The 21893-nt window shown below is 46.1% G+C and overlaps 1 protein-coding gene across 3 annotated transcripts; it reads left to right on the forward strand.

Moving 5' to 3' along the window:
• Window positions 1–7018: 7018 nt before the first annotated feature.
• TCP11 (t-complex 11) lies at window positions 7019–20368 on the forward strand. Of its 3 annotated transcripts, none has more exons than XM_088794371.1 (9): window positions 7019–7156; window positions 9772–9865; window positions 12103–12223; window positions 16022–16242; window positions 16896–17032; window positions 17278–17495; window positions 17599–17780; window positions 19129–19292; window positions 20019–20368. In XM_088794371.1, the coding sequence occupies exons 1-9, from the start codon at window positions 7033–7035 to the stop codon at window positions 20249–20251; spliced, it is 1494 nt and encodes a 497-aa protein (XP_088650497.1). In that variant the 5' UTR covers window positions 7019–7032; the 3' UTR covers window positions 20252–20368. The 3 variants fall into 3 exon arrangements, with proteins under 3 accessions (XP_088650497.1, XP_019594275.3, XP_088650494.1); XM_019738716.3 differs by having other exon boundaries at window positions 7030–7156; window positions 9757–9865; XM_088794368.1 differs by lacking the exons at window positions 7019–7156; window positions 9772–9865 and having other exon boundaries at window positions 12109–12223; window positions 16052–16242.
• Window positions 20369–21893: the final 1525 nt, after the last annotated feature.

The following is a 21893-nucleotide window of genomic DNA, read 5'->3' on the forward strand; positions in this document are numbered from 1 at the left end:
GAAGTGAGGGGAATGGGGAGGCAGCATTGGGAAGCGTCTACAAGGTGCAAAGGGGATGGCCACGATTTCCGCATTCTGTCGCCATCCCACGGGAAGAAAAAACATCCTGAAGTCAAGCTGGAGTTTAAAATCGTTCTCTGTTCATAAAAATGGAAAGTAGAATAGAGGTTGTGTGTGTGTGTGTGTGTGTGTGTTATTTAATGGGTACAGTTTTTATTGGGGATGATGAAAGGTTAGGGGTATAGATAGTGGTGGTCATGGTTACACAACATTGTGCATTTAATTTATTTAGTGCCATTGAATCGTACACTTATGAATGGTTAAAATGATAAATATTATACTATGTATTTTGCCACAATAAAAAAAAATCTACAATAATAAAAAAAGAAGAAAAAACGCCCTGTTCTTTGCAATTTTTTTTGGAACTGACTTCAACAGATTGGCTCTCAAATCTAAGCGGCTGGATTCTTTGTCAGGAGATCATTATACTTTGCTTTATTTAAGCTGGTGGTTCTAGAGAATTATGGATGACAGGAACGATTGAAACTGATTTATTTCTCAAGTGTTTGAGATTCCGGCATCCCTACCCAACAGTGTCTATTCAGGAAAAGTTTGTCTCTACCAAAGTCAGAAAAATAAAGAAAACGCACAGGCCATCTGAAGTGGGCCTGGTTTAGTAAAATCTCCTGTGTAAACCTCAGATTTGGAAAACAAATTGGTGGCTGATGATTTCCCTTACAAAAGACTGATTCTCTTAACAAAAGAATTCACTCAAAGGTTCCTTTAAGAAGAGAGCCCCCTGGTGCATTTAATGATATTATTGCATTAAAAAAAACACACGAAAAACACACACACACACACACACACATCCCGACCATTCAAGGACATTGCACTGTAAAATGTGAATGCATTGTATTGTGTCGTAAGAGTGGTTATAAAGGAGTCAGAACTCTGACAAATGGAGCATTTTGGCCCAAAGTAACACAAGGAGGGAGCGAGATGAGTTTTGGCTTCAAATCCTGGCAGCTTTCTGGGAAGGCTTTGGGAGTTTGTGATTTATTTAAGACCAGCGAAGCCCAAGGCCTGTGATGTGTCCGTTTTGAGAAAGGGCCTGTGCAAACTTAAGGTCAGAGTTCTAACTCTGCTCATGCTGACCCCCCATCACCTGCCCTCATCATAAAGGCTCTCACATGTGAGCTCAACGCTGTCCTGCAATGGCAGAAAAATATGTCTGTTGCCAGAAAGTGGATTCTCTCCGGTGATGAAGAATGATCCTTATTTATGTCTGCATAGGTACATTCTGGGGCCCATAAAGGTTTAATTGTCCCTCTAACTAGTTTTTAAAAAAACCCACAAAGAGGCTGCCAGCTTTCCCCAGAGTTTAAAACCAACTGAATGTGGTTCTGTGGAAACTGCTTTAAGTGTGTAACTCGCACCGTGTCCTGGGGCACAAGGCGCGATTGTTTTGGGGACTCGAAAGATGCAGCTCTTAGGGGGACTTTTAAAGTCAGTGTTTGTGGCTTTGGGCCGCTGCTGACCCTGGCTTGAGAGAGAGAGAGAGAGAGAGAGAGAGCCTTTGCGATTCCCTCGCAGGGAGCCTGCCTCTGTAAATTACTCTCCCAGGGTGTCACTGCCCCCTGCTGCCACTTTCTGGTTCGAGGGGACCCCCTGTCACAGAACCCTAAGCATCTTTCCTTTTCTCTCAGATGTTGTCTTTGCTGGTTTAAAAGACTCTCAGGGAGCTAAGGACACAGGGCATACAGAAAGACAGGACATATGTCTCTGAGACAAAAAAGAGAAAGACAGACTCTGGAAAATGAGAAACTGGGTCCAGAGGGACACAGCTTGCCTGACTTCTTGGGTGTGTGTGGGGGGCAGTGGTCACTCCTCCGACACCGCTGCCTCCCCCGTTTGTGCCTATTTGTGCAATCTGCAATTATTGATTGGGTACCTACTATGCTCCAGGCATAGTGGTGAATGAAATGCATACAGACTGCTCTCAGGAAGCTTCCAGTCTCATGGGGGAGTTAGACGTTCAATAAACGTTAATTATGCAAGCAAACATATAATTACACACTGAAGTGAGCACTCTGAAGGAAAGGTAGACGGTGCTGAGAGAAGCTAGTGGAGGGCAACAGGCGCTTCTCTGAGGAAGTGAGGCCTTATCAGCTAGACCTGAAGAATGAGAGGGAGACAGTGAGGGGAGAGAGAGGGAGTCAGAGGAGGGAGAAGCACCCTCAGTGGGAGGGACAGCATGTACAAAGACCCCGACGCAGGGAGGAGCAGGGCCTGTTAGGTCTCACTAGTGGAATGAAATGTGGCCGGCCGACAAGGCAGTCAACACTGCTGCCAGAATCTTCTCTGTCCTCTCTTGGAGCCTTCTTCCCTTAAAGATTTGTGATGGTTTCCCCATCCATCACACTTCACTCTGAGCTTCAAAGGGCTGTGTCCCGACTTCTCCCAGATTACCTCCACCCTTCTCATAGTCCTCGTGGGTTCTGTGACGAAAACACATTTGTCAAAAGACTAAAGCAAATAGTTTTGACATGCGGTTCTGTACCATAAGAGAGGCTATAATGAACTCAGTCCCGGTTTACATGACTCCAAATGGTTCCATTTAAATGTCCCACCCTGTATTTACGAGTCCCTACCACTTTAGTTGACTGTTTATCTTCCAGTATACGCTCCTCTACTTGCCGTCACGGCCTCTATTTAACTTCATCTCCTACTTTTTCCATTCCATGGCCTATCATTTACATGTTTCTTTAGGAGATGTAAATATTTATTTACAGTATTAGCTTTTACTCTTGCTTAGCTCTATATATTATGGAGTAAACAGGCTGCGATATGGGTTCTAGTCCTGAATTTTCCGTAAACTGGTGGTGACCTTAGCCAAGTCATTTAACCTCACTAAGCCAAAGATGCTTCTTGGTAAAACAAGGTGCTTTTGGTTTCTGTTATTTCGTTTTGTTTTATAAAGCTAGAGGATCCATATTCAGGACTCGTCTCAAAATCGGTGGTTCTATGCCTCTTGCAGACACCTAGGAGTTTTCTCTACTTTGTCTTTATCCACCCCTCTTTCAGAATGTCTTGGTGGTAGGACCGACTTTCTGCATCACTTGCTTTGGTGGGATAGCGCATCCAAGATAATACTTAACACACTGCGTACGGCGGGGTTTAAATCCCTCATACCCCTCTGTTCCGGCAGGTTTTTAAAAGAAACTACTTTAAAATGCACTCTTCTCTTTAAAGCGTAAATGCTTCTATGTCATTTATTATTTTTCTATGGAATTTTTTAGGATTTATTCACCGATGATGTTAGTAATCCCTCCTGGTGTGATACTGCAGAAAGCAGCTTCCTTTGTGCAGTGGGACACGGCAAAAATTGCATATGTACCGAGTTTCACTTCTCACTTTTTTTGATGCGCACACTTTACACACCCGTGTGTGATATTTTTTCTTTCCTCTTCCCACTATGGGCTCCAGATGATGCGTGGCCAAATCTCCCGAGAGCCTGGCCGGATTGTCTTCCTTGGGGGCCGCTGCGCAGGCACGTTCACAGCTGGTTCCCTATCGCCACTCGTCTCACCTCCCTGTCTTGGCCTCTCACTGCTCTCTGCCCAATCTTTTGAAATTCTCATTGTCCGTCCTTAATGCATGGCTCAGAAAAACCGAAGATTCTTGTGATCCGTACGCAACGTGTTAACAAACTATTGGGTTTGGGTTAAAGCTCACATATGTAAGGAATTGGTTGAGGAGGAGAAAAATTCTAGCTATCGGCCTGAAATTCTCACAGATTGCTTCTCAAACTGGGATGTATGTACCCAAGGGGTATACAGAGGGGTATCAGCGAATATAGGAAGCCCTTCCTTCTGGAACAAGAATTCTCAAAGATTTGAGGAGAGCAAATAGACCTACTATTAAAACAAATGTGGATATACAAAGGGTGCCAAAAAATGTATATAAATTGTAAGAAAGGAAAACTATATTAAAATTGTAATATTCAATATATACCAGTAACAAAAGATGAATACAAGTCACGTTTTAGTTCTGCAATTACAGGAGGTGCTCAAAGTGGTTACCATCAGCGTCCAGACACTTCTGATGATGGGGAACTACTGCTTGAGCAACATTGACCAAAGTGTCTACTTGTATACGTTTCTTGGGCACCCCCGGGTATTATGAATGGAAGATAAAAGTCATATGACATCCTACTATAAAAGGGGAACCCCGGGGAAGACAGCTTTGACATGCTGCAGAGGAAACGGGCTTTTACTTCTGTCCTTGGGTTACCTGACGAATACTTGTCTTAGGGTTTTTGAGATACATGCAGTTTAATAAGGTAAAGGTGTGAAGTTACTGAGGCGGGGCATTTCCTCTAAATAATGGACATATGTGGGAAATCCAATTCCATCCATTAGGAGAGTTTGAAGAGAGTCTGAGGTTGAGAGGGAACAGGCTGAACAGAGACCCATTTCCAAAGACCACATCAGTTACACACAGTCTTGCGTAGGATCCGGCTAAAGGCTGTATTTGAACAGTTTGAACTGATCCAAACATCTGGAAGATCTCTCACCCTTTCTCTGACCTCCAGTAGCACTTCTTGTTTGTACCCCCGCTCTGATACTTACCATACCATTCCATGTTAGTTATATTTTCTTGTGTATACAGCTTCTCAGCCGGAGTCGGGGAGGTGGTGTGAATGAAGAAAAAGTATATGATCAACAGTGGAGATCTGGCTTGCCATGTGACTTTTGGTAATTCCCTGACATCTCTCGGGTCCCCAGTTTGCTCATCTATCAGATGGTCCAAAATAACACCCACCTTGCCTACTGAACCGGGAGAACTGTGTGCAGAGCATATGGATTTGCAATGAAAAAGCATTTTGTAAATCATTAAACAAAAATCGGTTATAATTAACTAAGACCCCAAAGGGAAGGAGGGTATATCTCTCGCATCATCTTTCTATTCCCCTCGACTTGTAACTTCGCCTAGTTAGTTCTGATACATTAATGATAAAGATCACAAGATGTTGCCCCTGGGCTGCCCCTGGGAAAACGCTAATTCTGTCTTTCTCTCCTACTCCGTCTATTACTCCTCTTCTGGCTTCAGTCCCCCCCCCCCCTCCCCATGTGCTCCCACGCTATTTCTTCCCACTGCCTGTTCCAGGGAATTTGGGTTTTAAAAGGACACTTAAAGAGGCTGCATAATATATATAAATAAACTGCTGGAGTCATTTCAGGCATCAGCAGGGAGAGCTTTATGGCAATGCCATTTTTGTGGGGAAAAGAACTGGTGTCGTTCTGGAAAATTTCTCTCAAAAATAAAAATGCCCAAACAAAATTCTGGATTTTTTTTTTTTTTAAAGAGAAATCAACAACCCAGCTGATATATCTCTCTATGGAAAAATGAAGAATCATATTTTCATTCAACTCCTTGCTGAAGCCATACAAGTTCCTCCACCTTCTCCTGGGTTGTGGGGAACGTACCCCTGCTTCATGCTGAGATCCCTGAGGGAAATACCAGGAAAGGGTGAGGAGGAGGAAGGGGCAGGTTTAGTATGGATTGTTCTGAGATACTCTCTGGCTAAACAGTAACTTTACCAGGCTGTTTCCCTCATATCTTCCTGGTCCTCAGAGCTGAGTCGACTTTCTCAAGCAGAAACGTTCTTGGGCCTCTTCATTTTTCCCCTTCAAAATGCACAAGTTGTGCAAGAAAAATCCACATTCCACACTAACAAGGCAAGGGTTATAATGAGAACTTGGTTTCTTACAGGCAATATTTTCATCTTTTGTTTTATTTATGTTTTAAAAAAGTAAGCTTCTGTGGTAAGAAATCGAGGCAGAGTAATAAAGAAGGATGGGAGAGTGTGGAATGGAAACTTCCTTTCCATTTTTCTCCCCAAAGAGCAGGGACTGGAAGGGAGGGAGGGTTCACTCCAGGTCCAAACACCACTCAGGGGCAACAGAGCAGAACCAGAAGCAAGAAAGGCCAGTGACCTGGAGCCAGTTAGCTCCATCAGCCCCAGGTCACCGATGAACCCTAGGCCAGGAATTCAGTGGGAAGAGCCTACACTGCCTCCCAGCCCGCAGGCCTCTGCTGATCAGCAGCACACAGGAGAACAGAGGTTTCTCAGTTTCCACACCTGTAGAATGGGAGCACGGTCCTTCTCTCACAATGTGCCAAGGATGTGCTAAAGAAACAACCCTTCTGGGTTGTGGTTCTGTGCTTCTCAGTCTATAGAAACAGGCTAAGGAGAAACAAAACATATTGCTCCTTCCCTTCCTAAGTAGTTCCAGGTGATCTTTGTCGTCGGGGAAGAGCGGGAGATGTCAGGCAGGGACGGGCCCCAACGCCCATGTAACCAGAGGCCTGGGGTCTTCGTGCCCACGACGACCATCCCAGGCGGCCACGGATGCTGGGCCTGCACGTGACCCCACCCCGTTGCCCCGGGAGACGCACAGAGGTTTGTTTTCAAATCCTGGACTCTCCCATCGAGCTCCCCTGGCGTCGCCGGCGGGGGTGCGCGTGGAGTGGGCCTGGTCGCCTGCGCGCCACCGTCCCGACCCTCCCGGCCGCGCGTCCCCGCCGCCCCGCCGCGGTGGTACGGCCCGAGCCTCCAGGCTGCGCAGCCGCCCAGCCCTCTCCAGAGTAGGGGGTCCACTTGCCAGGGAGGAGGTGAGAGGCTCGGAGCCTGAGCGCCTGGGGAGGGCGTTTGGGGCGAGGAGGTCGCCTGGCAATGGAGGAAGGGCCGTGTCCAGCTCGGGCAGCGCCCATACTGCGCCGCAGCCCCTTTGGCCTCAGTTTCCTCGTTGCGCGTCCAACGCTCGGACCTCACTCTGATCCCGCGTCCCTGGTTCTCCAGGTTCCTTTGCCCGACTGTCCCCTGAGGGACCCCGAAGCTGCCCTCTTTTGGTTTGTCCAGATCGGGTGCGACTGGCGGGGCCTCAGCAGCCCTTGACAGTTGGAGAGCCTCCTGCCTGGACACCAACAGCGTGCCATTTCTCCCCACCCCCAGGTCCCGTCAGCAAAATGCTGGGCGTCGAGGAGAACGTGCCCCGGAAGGACCCTGACGATGCAGAGAGCGGGTCCTGTAAGCCCGAAACACCAAGACCGACCCAGGAGGACCAGAGCAGCCCCGAGGACCACCCTCCCCGTAGGTCCATCCCCGGCGGCCCTGTCGCCTCTCCGGGGTGCTTAGTGTGGATTAGGTCGGAAGGAGCCGCTAAGTGCCTCCAGTTCTCTCTTCACCATCCCTCTCCTTTGGTTTGCCCTTCTCCCACCCTGGTCTCTAGGCTCTCTATTGACCACAGGGTCTTCGGTTCTGGAGCAAGTAGTGACCCAAGTGCGATTATTTGAAATGTGGCAAGACTTGAGGCTGAGTCATTTCAAAGCCATCTTTGTTCTATTTCGAATTTGTAGGTGGAAAATGGCAGACACCTGGGGTAGATTTTAAACAACCCAAAAGATCCCAGATAGGAACTGTGTTCTCTTGGGGTTCATATTCCTTAGCTCTTATACGAGAGTGGATGTGTTTTATGTTCCTATTGGGGCACAAGGTCACTTCGGTTGGTCTGATCTCACTGGGACGCATCCTGCCCGGAGGGGCAGGACGGCAGCTCGCAGGCCACCAGGCCCACTCCACGCGCACCCCCGCCGGCGACGCCAGGGCCGCTCGATGGGAAATGCATCTCGCATTTCTCTTGTAATAATCTCCAGAGAGTCTAAGCAGTCATCAATCTGAAGACCTATCCACATGCAAAAACATGAGTTAAGCTCTTGAAGATTGAAATGAGAAAATTGACTTCAAGGCCATGCTACCAAGTTGAATTATATTCATTTCTCTTGTAGCCACGTGGGGTCGCTGCTGGTTAACAGACTGGTACTAAAGCGCAAATTGGGTGTTTGGTAATCCCGACTGGGAATAAGTATTCTGCAGATACGAACGTGAGGCGGGGTGAAAGTCACTTTTTTTGCAAACACAATTTAAGCAATTGAAGTGGCTATTTAAATGAATCCATAGGTAAAACAACTTTCAGTAAAGTGAATAACAAATTCCTCTTTAAAAAAAATAAATTTGAAATTTTATATACTGGGTTGACTTGTTAAGTTACTATACTATCTTGAAAATGTCTTTGTCCTTGGGATCTGGATTTTTAAAACCTACCTTAGTTGCATTTTATCTCTAAATTCTCTTTGAGCTCTCACCTTTCCTGAAATTTACAGCTGTTGGAATTGCTTAGTGTTCTCGTTAGCAACAGAACAGTCTTGTCAAAGCAAGCTGTGTGACCTCTGTTGTCATTGGAAAGTGTATAATATTTCCTTCAGTTCTTCAATGAGCTGCTATAGATCAGTCTCTGAAGATTTTTTTTTGGTTCTCATTTTGAATTAGTGGTAAGTCTATTTGCATATTTGACTGTGTTTTGTAATTTTGGCTGGAACTAAAACTTCATAGAGGCTGCAAAGTAAAGGGAACTTCAACTATCCACTTAAGGTTCAATTCACCTTTATGTTTGCCTAAGCAGGGACTCATTGCACGCGCTTTCTCTCTATTTTTTTTCCTTTCACCGAAACTAAGTTAAAGTCATGACTTTACCTCGAAAAACTTCATCATGTATCTTCTAAGAACAAAGGCATTCTCCTATGTAACCTCTTTTTTTATGATAAATTTTCCATTATTAAATCTTTTTACTAATGGAAAACTTAAACATTTACAAAAGTTGGGAGGCTAGTATAATGAACCCCCACTTAATCACCCAGCGTGAACAATTACCAAGTTATGGCCAATCTTAGTTAATTTATATCTGCCACACATCTTGGAGCCAAACACTTTTCTGTGAACAAATTATAAAGCTTCATTGAAAGAGTGTGAGAAAACATGATTAATTGTGTGCAACTTAGTTTTATATACCAAATAATCATTACAACTACCATATCTGCTTATTATATGAGAATACAATCTATCGCGAGGTCTTTACCAAGAATTTAGAACAGTGGTTCCCAAATCTGGTTTGTGACAAAACTCTTGGTAATCTATTTAGTAAAATGAAATAAAGATGTTGTAATGAGCTTTTCCTAAAGCTAAATTGATTCCATTTAAAAGATTACACTTTATTCTGACAGTATTCCCTTTCTGCTCTTTTGGAGGTTACATTATCCTTTCTTTTATGAAATGATGGTTTTGGTGGTGGTAGATTTGATTTTTTTTTTAATTTGCTTGTTTCACTGTCCATACTTGGCCAAACAAAAAGTTGGCGAGTTATTGTCAGTTGCTCACTTTTTGGAAATTGAATTAGTCTGTGAAATCTTAAATCTAAGAACTACTGTTTTAGAAGACCAAATGACATTGGCGCCATTCAGTACTGTCCCTGTGGAGAATTTAATTTTATCAGAGGCAGGAAGAGAAGTGTGGAATTATAATACATGTTTATCATAATTCATGTTTATGTTTGTAAGCAAATTATTGTTTCTTTGCTGCTTAATTATTCTTTTTACTTTGTAAGAGAAAGGTTTTAATTGGTTTCACTTTCTGTTTATTATAAAATAACTCCTCTGGCCTCCCTTACCTCCCATGCTGGACTCCTCTGAGGGGCCCAGTCACGGGGCCTAGAGTTCACAAAATGGAAAGGACTAGAATGGTTGAGTGAGTTTGTGTAAGATCAGTTTGAATCCAAATTTGGGGCCTCCTCAGTGGAGTGAATCTCTGAATAAAATAGAAATTCAGACTCGTGTGGGTTCACCGTTGTCCACTGTCCGTTCTTTCTGTCACAGGTCTGATAGATACAGATAATGACACTTCCAAGCTCAGCAGTGAGGTTGGGATGAATCATGATTTTCACATGGAAGAAGTTTTACCTCCAAGCAGGTATACACTCTCCTCATTTTCCCATTTTATTTAAAGGCTTCTGACCAGACTTAAAGCATTTTTATGTAACAATACAATCAATGTTTGAATATAAGCCTTAAGAGGTCTCAACAACTTAAACAGAAGAGGAATCAGTTATAATTATTAGTATCAGAGGGACAAGAAGCAAATGTTATTTAACCAGTAAATTATTGTTCCAGTGAATAAATGTTATTTAACCAAGCAATTATTGTTGGAATGTTCACTTTGGGACAGGGTGGATTTCCGATCTTTTCTGACAGCTATGGAGGAAGTGGCCTGGAGTAGCTAGCTATTGCTGCGTAACAAATTACCCCAAAACTTAGCAGCCAAAATGACGACGTTCATTATCTCAGTTTCTTTGGGTCAGAAATATGGGCCTGGTTTAACTAACAGTGTGCCTCTGGCTCAAGGTCTTTCCTGAGGTTGCAGTCAGTCTGTTGACTGTTGGCAGGGCCTCCTTCAGTCTTGGCCGCCTGGACCATTCCATAGGGCAGCTCACAACGTGGCAGCTGGCTGCCCTCGCTCTGAGCAGGGGCATGAGAGTGTGAGAGCCAGTGCCTCTGATGGAAACCACAGTCTTGTTATCTAACCTCAGAAGTGATATCCTATGCCCCTGCCACATTCTGTCCCCTAGAAGGGAGTCACTAAACCTAGCCCACACTCCAGGGGACGGGATTATACCAGGCTGTGAGTACCAGGAATTACAGCTCTTTGGGGTCATTTTATTAGCTGCTTACCCATGGCTCGTACCAGTGACTCTTTCAAGTGATCACAGATTAAATAGGCACAGATAAAAAGGTTAATTTTCTAATAGTGGTATTTTCAACTCTTTTTTTTTCCTGGCTTCATAATTAGCTTAATTTATGAATTAGGATCAGAACCCTGTTGACAAATAATACTCCCCCACCCCCATCAAGCTTTATTTTGATTCTTCTTAGTTCTTCTTAGTTATTGACATTGCAATAAATAAATAGGAACCGTTCAGTAAGTATGAATTAAATGGCTCTGTTGACTTATTAGCAGGTAAGTGGGTAAATTCACTGTCAGCGTTTACATTTTAAAACAGTTCTAATTTCCCACCAGAATAAATGCCAGAATAAATAATGGCAGCTGTTGATTAGTCGGCTTCCTTAAATGCGTTTGTTATTTGGCAACTTCAGGGAATCTGTCACTAAAGTGCCATTCCCTGTCACAAGCTGCCGCCTGGTCTGCGTGCTCTGATTTGCCCTTGCCTGGTGCCAACAGGTGTCTGTGCCAAGCACAGTTCTGGGAACAGGTTTCCACCAAAATCCAGATCACCTAGCACCACTCTCACTGCTGGCAGGAGAGGAGAAAAAACGAAAGGGAGAGTGAGCTTCTGCTAACGAGCTGGTGGTGAAGGAGTTGGGTTGGGGAGTAGGTCGAGGAAATGGGGGAGGGACAAACGAGCAGGGGAAATAGTACTATTGAGAGCTGGGTTTTCAAGGAAGGTAAGGCAAAGTTTATCTCTGGAAAAAGGTCCAAGTAGAGTTTGAGGTCACTTGTCTATGATCCATTCGTGGAAGGTGGAAGGTCTGTGTCTAGATTCATATTTTCGCACGTCGATGTGCAGTTGTTTCAGCACCATTTGTTGAAAAGACTGTCCTTTCTCAATTGAATTGCCTTTGTTTCTTCTGTCTTTCTAAGGGAAAAAAAAGACCGATCTTTCTGGCTTCCACGACTGGCTACATGAGGCTGGAAATATAGGAGGAACAAGTTTGGAGGGAGACGATAATGAATTCAATTTTAGACCTGCTGATTTGGAAATATCTGTGGGTATTCAGGTATTATCAAAGAAGGAAAATCCTTTCCTAGAGTTTAAGACTATAAGAAAGTGAAAGATCATTTAGTTCATTGCTATATGTGTACATACACGGAAACGGAGTCACATGTTATCTAGGCTAAATGCAAAACCAGTGCTACAGCTCAGCCTGACCTCTCTTCGGGGTTCTTCCTACTGCAGAGAGAGGGCTGTTCTAGAACCGCGAGAGCCCTTCTGAGAGGTTTTGCAGATGCCCTGGACAGCCAAGTCTGACCCCTGCTATTGAACTCTGTTGCAGTCCAAACATAGTTCCTGGCCTTTCCCTGTCAGCGTAATGGTCTTTTATCATACAAACGCTTATCTGGGGCTTAGGAGATAATGTCTTAGAGCCATTTTTGGATAGAACAAGTAATTTGTTTATTTAACCCTTGTACAGTCTGGAAGGCAAGGTCAAGGAGAAAATGCACGATGCCTTTTGGGATCATCTTAAACAGCAACTATCAGCTACTCCCCCTGACTTCAGCTGTGCTCTTGAGCTTCTGAAAGAAATGAAAGAGGTGAGCAACTAACCTTCCATTTGTACATGTGAAGTTCCTGGACAGCCCCAGCTCATTTGAATGTCAGTGGCTCGCAAATCCTAAGAGCGTGGTCCGTGAATCCGTCATAATCTAATCAGTCGACAAAAATCACACAGTAATTTCAACAAGGGAGTTTTCATATAAAAATCATTATAACAGGGAATTGGAGAAATGAGGGCTTTGGGCCAGTAAGAAGCAAAGAGAACTCTAAAGAACACGGGAAGATCAGATAAAAGGAGGGTCCACCGTACCCCTAGGGCTGACATAGAACACCCCAGGACTCATTGGAGAGGGCACAGCTGTGCCAGGGGAAGTTGCTGACCACCACACACGGCAGGCACTGGGTGCTAGGGTACCAGCCCCTGCTGCAGCCGCCTGGCACTGGAGACGCCACTCAGGCTGCAGGAGCTGGCAGCTGGCAAAGCCACGCATGCTACAGGAACCTGCCAAGTGAGCATTCCAGAACCCAAAAGAAACGCTCTTGCCTTTTGTGGTGTTTTTCTAGTACGTGGTGCACACACCCTCAGGTAACCCCTAGTGATTCACACCCTTGTATAATCCTCTCTCCTCTCTCTCCTCTAGTGAGGATGAGATCTGTAACTGGCCTCTAACCAGTAGAATATGGCAGAGGTGCTGGGATCTCTCATTTTGTTGTGTAAGACTGTCGTAGCAGACTGGAGAGAGACATTCTCCTGCTGGCCTTGAAGAAGCAAACAGGTACGTTGTGAACTGCCTCTGGAGAGGGCCATGTGGCCAGGAAATGCAGGCGGCCTCTAGGACCAGCACCCAGCCAACGGCCAGTAAGAAGCTGGGGCCCTCAAGCATATAGCTGTAAGGAAATGAATTCAGCCAACAATTTGAACGAGCTTGGTAACAGATTCTTCCCCAGGCAAGCTTCCAAATGAGAATGCAGCCCAGCCGACATCTTGATTAGAGCCTTGTGAGACCCTGAACAGAGCACCCAGTTAAGCTGTGCCTGGACCCCTGACCCACAGACGCTGTGAGATAATAAATGTATATGCTGTTTTAAGCATCTAAGTTTACGGTAGTTTGTTAGGCAGCATAGAAAACTGCACAGACTGCAGTTTACTGCAGTCATACTGCATATAGTGCACTTTATAGATGAAGCTTAAAATTTACCATCTGGTAAAGGCAAAATATTTAACAAATTTCATTTTTCCAGAGCAGAGAAAGGATGGATGGACTTGGTGCTAAGAGATGATAAATTGACAAATGTCACATTCCACTGCTTTGGCTATTCAGCTCCCACACTCACACTTCCACACACATTTGAATTCCCGGACTGTCTGATCTGATGGCTCGGGAGGTTAGACAACACCCAGCTCCTCATGGGAAGCTCAGACCACGTGGTCACCACTGTCCTATGATGAGGTATTTACTTCCTGCCAAGGCCTAGGAGCAAAGGCAAATAGTTATCTTTAGAAGAGGGCATAGATTTGCTCCAAAGTCCTGGCGCTCTGTGCTGTGATGCCCCTGTGAGTGCCTGCCAGAGGCTCAGTACCACATCCTTACTTGCTGTGGACACTTCAAGTATCATTGAACCTGCTGGGTCATAAGTCCCAAGTGGTAGAGCAGCTCGTCTGGCAGCCTGGACTTGCTTCAGCGCCTTCTTTGGCTCTGGAGCCCCATGAGGTTAAAATTGGCAACCCCATCAGTGACTAAATGAGTGTCACATAAGAACGTCCAAACCTATGGAGAATTTTTGTAAGAGTCTGATTTTATTTGAGCCAAACAGACACCGTGCTGGGGAGCAAGGTCTCAAATGCACCAGAGGATGACAGTTTTGCAGTTTCTTTTATACATTTTGAATTAAGGGGGGAACGTAAGGAAGATTATAGTTAACAAGATTATTTGCTCCCTTGAGGGGTCTGAATAAGACTGGCATTTCAGAGGTGCACTATCCTAGATGCACAGAAACAATGGACAGGGCTGGCTTAAGGCAAAGGTAAACCTTTTACTACAGAAACTATATTCCTGGGACGTGACTACCCACCATGACCTGCCCAGGTAGGAATTTATGATCAGATCAACCTGGGAGGTTACTTTCAGTTATTTGACTTGTCAGATTGATTACAGAGCCCTTTTTTAATCCACAAAACACAAATGTGGTGTAGGTTACCTCGAAAATCCAAAAAGACTTATAAGTACCGTGCTTCTTTTTTCATGGTGGGAAGTTTGAGGTACAGCAACTTGTCTTTCATCTTGGAGGGAATAGCTTGGCAAGGTCCAGACCCCTGAAGCTCTGGCAGCTTCGCTGAATTCTTGTGGGGATTATCTGCCATCCTCCAGTTTGCATGTCTTTCTAAGGTATCTAAAATACTTGCTATTTCCTGCTCATCAGACCCAGTGGACATATGGCCGTTGAGTTCAAACCTCATTCATGGTACCAATTTTGTATCAGTCAGGGTCCAATCAGGAGAAGAAAGCAGACAGTAATTTGAACAGAGGGGAGCTGTAATGCTGTAGGAGCTTGCTGAGGAGCACACAGAACCAGGAAGGAGGACTCTTCCTCTTAGCATCTCGTCCGCATACTCTAACAAAACCTAACTTTGTGCCAGCCAGCAAAGCAAAACTACAGGAAGGGCCGGCTGCATTTTCCGAGTCGGCACTGAAGGGTGGACCCGGAACTGACACATGGATCCACAGGGACGACTGGCGCGGTTTCCCATTTGCACAGATGACATGGAGCACCTTGCACTTTGTTTAAGAAGAAGCTAAACATGGGATCTCGCTATGACAACACGGTTTTCCATTCAATTAAACAAATGATCATTGAATCCCATCCCTCACCCCCCACCATGTTCTGTAGGTTACGGGGCACAGAGATGAAGAGAGACTCTGTTCATAGGTTAATCGGCTATTTCCAGTTACTTTTAGCAGTTCCTTTGCGTATTTTATCCTTACTCTTTGAAGTAAAAGTCTCAAAAATGCCCGCTTTTCTAAATAAAGAGTACATGTCATGGTGTGTATTTTATATTTGTTATAGTTTGTGGGGTTTTTTTTTAACTTTTTAAAAATTTAAGTGTGTTTTTCCAGGACCCATCAGCTCCAAGTCAAGGAGTTGTTTCAGTCTAGTTGTGGAGGGCGCAGCTCACAGTGGCCCATGTGGGGATCGAACTGGCAACTTGTTAACACGTTGCGTACGGCGGGGTTTAAATCCCTCATACCCCTCTGTTCTGGCAGGTTTTTAAAAGAAACTACTTTAAAATGCACTCTTCTCTTTAAAGCATAAATGCTTCTATGTCATTTATTATTTTTCTATAAATAATAGATTCTACAAATAAATTATTCTATAAATAATTATTCTACAAATAATTCAATAAAATATGCAAAGTAAAGAGAGTCAACAGTAAAAACGAGAATTCTCGTTATCCGTCCTTAATGCATGGCTCAGAAAAAAACGAAGATTCTCGTGATCCGTACGCAACGTGTTAAGAACACCACGCTCTAACCCACTGAGCTAACCGGCCGCCCCCGTTTGTATTTCTTTTTACCACACTCCTTGATTTTGTTTATCTCTTTATCTCATTCTGCCCAGACAATAATATATCATTGCCGTAATTGATGCCCTAAAGCCTTGGACTATTATTGGCCCCTAAACAAAGATAAATAGTGCTGTCTAGGGAATTTAGGGACCCAGCTTCTTGATCCTTAAAAGCCACAGGCTGGGATGTCTTCGACTAGAGCGTTTGTCCGTTAGAGAAAGTCTGGGACTCTAACCCCAGTGTAAGTCCTCTGACTTTGTTTCCTGGGCAGATCCTGCTCTCCCTGCTGTCACCTCGCCAGAACCGCCTCAGAAGTGAGATCGAGGACGCTCTGGACATGGACCTCCTCAGGCGGGCGGCAGAACGCGGGGACCTCCATGTCCCTCATCTCTCTAAGCGCATTCTCAACATGGTGACCCTGCTGTGCGCACCAGTTCGGGACGAAGCCGTGCAGAAACTCGAGAACGTTGCAGACCCCGTTTGCTTACTGAGGTGTGACGCTTGATTCCGTCCCCCGAAACCTGCCTCTTCCCCTGGGTGATCGCCCCTATCTTGGCTGGCCCTACCTGACTAACCCCCTTCTCTAGGCCTATTAGCTTTCCTTTTCCAAAGATGGCCTTGCCAGACTCTTTGATGATCCTTTTAGATTGATTGGCCCCCTGAGTAATGTCCTACCATAAAACGTGAGCATACATAATCTTTTCTCCCAAGGAGTCCAAACATTGATTTCCCGTTTTCTTGTCGTAGTTCATACAATATGGGGCAGGGTGGGGGGGAGGTTAAAGTGATTGGCCCAGAAATCAGATCAGAAGTAGCACCACCTGTCGTCCCACTTCCCAGAGAGAATTGTTAGCGATCTGGTGTGTTTTCTTCCACTGACTACTTTTTCTTAAGAGACACCAGAATGACCATGTGGAAAGAGATCTAGCTCAGAGACTTCCAGGTCCAAAGGCTTCTGTTCCTAGCTCTGCTACTCACTCACTCTGGGCCACATGTCCTCTTTGGTAAATTTAGGAGGCAGGACTAAGTCCGTTTTAAAGCCCCTCCCACTTTTAGGATACAGTGATTTAATGACTCCTTGTGTCGGAACCCTTCTCACTAGATTCCTTTTCGTAGTATCAATGTTCTGTTTTCCCTTATGTCAGAGGGATCTCTCACGTTCTGGGCCTGATGAAAATGGACATGGTGAACTATGCTATCCAGAGCCTTCAGCCCCACCTGCAGGAACATTCCATCCAGCATGAACGGGCTAAATTCCAGGAACTCCTCAACAAGCAGCCGAGTATGTATATAACTCGAGGGTAGGAGAGGGACGGTCTGACCTTGGGTCTGATTTGTATGATACTGGAGAGTATTCCATCTCTTAAGGAAGCGCAAGTTTCTTCCTCAGGTAGCGGGAGGGAGAAGGAACAGCTAGGACAGAGACACCCCTCCGACCCCAAAGCATCTGTTCATTGAGAGAAGAACCTTAGCCTAGAAGCCTCAGGGATGCGGACGCTGAGGGCGCCCACACACTTCCTGTCACAGGCCTCCTCGACCACACCACCAAATGGCTGACCCGAGCGGCAGCAGACCTCACCACGCTGCCTCCAGCGGGCCCTGACGCTCCCGACTCCTCCAGTGTGGCCTGCCCGTCTCCCAGTGAGGCAGCCGACAACCCAGAGCCCGTCAGCCCTGCCATGGTGCTGTCCCAGGGTTTCCTGAACCTTCTTCTCTGGGACCCTGAAAATGAGGAGTTCCCTGAGGTAGGCCATGCCCGCATGGGATCTGAGCGCCACGTTGTTTTGCACTCAGGGCTGCCACCAGGGCCCTCCTCTCCTGACGGCCTGTCCTTCCCGGCTTCCTCAGACCCTGCTGAGGGACAGAGCCCGGCTGCAGGAGCTGGAGTCGCAGCTGCGCCAGTTAACCGTCCTGGCCGCCGTCTTGCTGGTGGCCAGCAGTTTCTCTGGCAGTGTTCTGTTCGGCTCGCCTCAGTTTGTGGATAAGCTGAAACGCATCGCCAAAGCCCACATGGAGGAGTTTAATTCCAGGTGAGCTGCACAGGTTGGTTGGTTGGCTTTAGAGTCCACGATACGTGGTAGGAGGGCCCCGGCAGAGCAGGATGATGGCTTACGTACCACACAAAGCGCAGAACGGCACTTTGCACCCATCCACAGAGATTGTGGGTGTCTTTCTATAAGTGGTCTTGAGGCTTGTGACAAAGAAAAATAAAACTTTCTTCCAAAAAGAGTAGTGTGGAGGATACTTTGCTACAAAATGATTCATGATCTTGTTTGCCGCAAGGGAGTGGTTACCAAGCTGATGGAGGACAGCGCAGTGGGCTGGTCGTATGTACAGGTCGGAGCTGATTGGTCCGTCAGTGGCACTGACTGACATCCCCTGTGTGCAGGGCATCACAGCAGCGGAATCAGGGGGCTAGGCTTGTCACTGGAATTAGTGACAGTGGGACGGATGACCATGGGAAATGTCCAAGAAAGTCTTAAAAATGTATGTACATGTATACCGAGGGTGCCAAAAAAGTAGATACACATTTTTTTAAAAAAGATTTTATTGGGGAACAGTGTGTACTTCCAGGACTTTTTTTCTAAGTCGTTGTCCTTTCAATCTTTGTTGTGGAGGGTGCGGTTCAGCTTCAAGTTGTTGTCCTTTCAGGCTTAGTTGTAGAGGGCGCAGCTCAGCTCCAGGTCCAGTTGCCGTTGCTAGTTGCAGAGGGCACAGCCCACCATCCCTTGCGGGACTCGAGGAATTGAACTGGCAACCTGTAGTTGAGAGCCCACTGGCCCATGTGGGAATTGAACCGGCAGCCTTCGGAGTTAGGAGCACGGAGCTCTAACCGCCTGAGCCACCGGGCCGGCCCTGGATACACATTTTAAGAAAGGAAAAAAACGTATTAAAATTACTCTGATGGTCATCATGTTGATCACCTCTTGCAATTGCAGAAGTCAAACGTGACTTGTATTCATCTTCTGTTACCGGTATATACTGAGTACTACAATTTTAATATAGTTTTTTCCTTTCTTAAAATGTGTATACATTTTTTTTGGCACCCTCTGCAAATAAATAAGTTCCATGAAGCTAAAGAATACTGAGTTGATCCGAGAGCAGAACCAAACCCTTGTCCGGAGTTGACTTTAGTTTATCTTGTTTACTAAGAAGTAGAACCTGGTACCATATGAAATATTAGTTGATATCTTGAGGGTTAGAGGGAAGACACTGAACCTACCCACTGACCTCTGCTGTGGCCCAGGGCTGGGCTGAGGGCAGGAAGATGGCTGGGAGACGCCCGCAGGTGGGCACAGCTGCTGCTGTGGAGCTTCCCAGGCTTGGCCTGTGCCAGGGCCACCTGGTGGTACCTGCTTCCTCTCCTTCCTGGCCTAGGCCCGAGGAGGCTATGCTGACCGTGAGTGAACAGGTGTCTCAGGAAATACATCAAAGCCTCAAGAGCATGGGCCTTGCTGCTCTGAGTAGCGACAACACCGCATCCCTGATAGGACAGCTGCGGAGCATTGCCAAGGAGGAGAACTGTGTCCGCAGTGTCATTGGTGAGGTGGCTGGGGGTGTGAGTGCTGCGGGGAGAGGTAGAGCCCAACCCTGGAAGTCAGTGCCTGAACTGTTCAACAGGGACAGGCACGATCATTGCACAAGTCACTGCTTAGGCTTTAGTTTTTTCAAAATGCTGGGTTGAAAATAATATCTATTTTAAAGATCGACTCAGTGGTTCTAAGGAAAATTTGTACCCAGGAATTCATGACTTCTAGGTGTGGTCTACTGTCCAACCAACCTGGTTAAGTCAACCCTGGCCTTCATGGCCATTTTCTGACTGTAGTCGGAGACATGTGAGATCCATCCCCTGCCAACAAGAAACTAATGCTGAATTATGCTGGAGGATATGGTCCCCTAGGAGGGACTCCCCACATCCCACATTGGAACGGAGGCTGTGAACTTGGCTTTGCTCTTAACCTCAGCCACAGCAGTCTAAGATGCTCCTGTTATGTCACTTACTCAGTAGGATCTAACTGATGGATACTTAAGTAATCTTTTGAATAATCAAAAACTTACTAGCCCACTAGTTTTTGATCTTGGCTTTGTCCTTGGGAGCAAGATAGCAGCCCCCTTCCCCAAAAATCAAAACAGATTTCCTTATCTCCAGCTAAGCGAGTAGGTTAGTGAGTAGCTCAGTTAACTTAGAACTTGGATGATGCAGGGGCAGCATTTCTCCCTGAAAGTTGTTTGCCTGTTCCCGTCTCACTGTCCTTTCCTGCCTGTAGATCAGCGGATCCATTTGTTTCTCAAATGCTGTTTGGTTCTTGGTGTGCAGCGATCTCTGTTAGACCTCCCTGGAGGCCTTACTCTCATCGAAGCAGAACTGGCCGAACTGGGCCAGAAGTTTGTCAACCTAAAGCATCACAATCAGCAGGTGTTTGGTCCCTACTACACGGAAATCCTAAAAACCCTCATCCCCCCAAGCCAGGCACTGGAAGCAGAAGTTACGTCTCTCTGATAGCACCAGCTCCAAGCCCTGGCACCTTGGACCCAGAAAAGCAGCCCATCATTTTGCTGGGGTGACATCACCAGTGACCAGCCAAGCAGCATGCCTTTCACCCCCCCTGCACCCAGTGCCAGGGCTGGAGTGAGCCAGCGTGTAAACCCAGCTGGCCCAAATTCATTCACTAATAAACTTGTGAGCTGAAAACCACTGTTCCTGTGCTGAGCTGTGGCCAGGCCCTGTGCCCTCAGCCCCCAACAAGCTAAGAAGCCAGAGGCCCCCAGTTTTTCCTCCCCTGGCTAGGTGTTCCCTTCAACATGAGAAGCCAAGAAGCCAAGACACCCAAGTGCTAGCGTTCTTTTGTCTAAGGGTAAAGCATTTCTCTGAGGACTCTAAGAACTCTGGAATTATCCAAAATATGAGTATAAGGGCTTCTCTGGAAGTTAGAACTTTGTTTTGTCCAGTTCAGCTTTTTGTCCAGTTCAGGATTGGGCACCGTTGGAAGAATTTAACAGGAACCTAATTTCTAGGGTGCAGCAAGGAGTCAAGAAATAGTAAGAGCTTCCGCTCCCGCTTCTGTTGCAGGATCTGAAGCAGACTGCAAACCGGGGCTGGGTATAAAAGGGATATTGGCGGCTGCGAGCCTGCAGTTGAGAACAGGTTTCAGAGTTCATGGGATTTCTCACTCAAGTATCCAGAGTTCAGGCTTGGACAGTTGGGTCAGTGTCTGACTTGGATCAGGGTTTTCCTTGGTCCTGTCCTCTAGCCGAGTGAGTCTCATCTCTAAGCTGAGACAGAGGGGATGTGGGCATTCAGGGGTGGAACACCTTCCATCCTTCTTCCCACTTTCAGTCTGGGACTTTAATTGGCAGTTTTGGTTGTGAGCTCCTGTTTGGCACCACAAATGAGAGACGTTCTGAAAGGACCTGAGCTTGTCTTCTGGGGTTGTAGAGATCCAAGCCGTCATTCTCAGGGTGACGGCAGCAGAGCAGCCCCAACCTAGTATGGCTGAAATGAGGAAAATGTTCCATTCAGATTCGCCCCCCCCCCCCTTTATGGAATGCACAAGAGAAAACAGAAATACACTAATGCACTCTCCAGGCAGGGTGAAGAGAAACAATGTTCTCACCATCTGAGGCGTGGAGGGAGCTGAAGATAACACACTTAATGTAGGAAGAACAACTGAAGAGGGGCTTGAGTTCCGTTCGCCCAGGGTTTCCTCCTCCATGACTTCCTGTTTGGAGAGCAGAGGCTTGCTCAAGGTGGCACAGCCAGTCAGCAGTGTGACGTCTACTGTGACCAGAAAAGCCGTAGGGCCTGGGTCACTCAGAGCTTCCTCCTTCTGAGGATGTCCTGTAGCTAGAGAAGCCCAGAAAAACGAGTATGTTTAAGAAACAGTGAGCTTTGTCTGGATGGATTCTCTTATCTGCAACAATTAGAATTTTTAAAAAAATCCACATTTTGGAAGCCTCATTATCTGAGAGGCAGAAGTGATCTGAAGGGATTCCTGTGAAGAGGGCTACCTGGTCGGTGGGTGCAGACACGAGGCTGACAACAGAACCTTGCTTTGCACTTCATAATAGAAATATGAAAAGATCGATTTCTTAGAAGTTTTGAGTTAATTTTCATGTGCCTCCACGTGGAGGAGACAGGGATC

The sequence above is a fragment of the Rhinolophus sinicus genome, chromosome 2 (genome assembly GCF_057876585.1).
Source record: "Rhinolophus sinicus isolate RSI-liver-muscle chromosome 2, RSI-T2T, whole genome shotgun sequence".
Lineage (NCBI taxonomy): Eukaryota > Metazoa > Chordata > Mammalia > Chiroptera > Rhinolophidae > Rhinolophus > Rhinolophus sinicus.

What these genes read in the sequence shown, in the direction of transcription:
- TCP11 (XM_019738716.3), top strand. Translation starts at nt 7,033, where the DNA reads ATGCTGGGCGTCGAGGAGAACGTGCCCCGGAAGGACCCTGACGATGCA. An exon ending in GAAGTTTTACCTCCAAGCAG is followed by an intron (nt 9,866 to 12,102) that starts GTATACACTCTC and finishes ACCCTTGTACAG; the next exon opens with TCTGGAAGGCAAGGTCAAGG. An exon ending in CTGTGTCCGCAGTGTCATTG is followed by an intron (nt 19,293 to 20,018) that starts GTGAGGTGGCTG and finishes TCCTGCCTGTAG; the next exon opens with ATCAGCGGATCCATTTGTTT.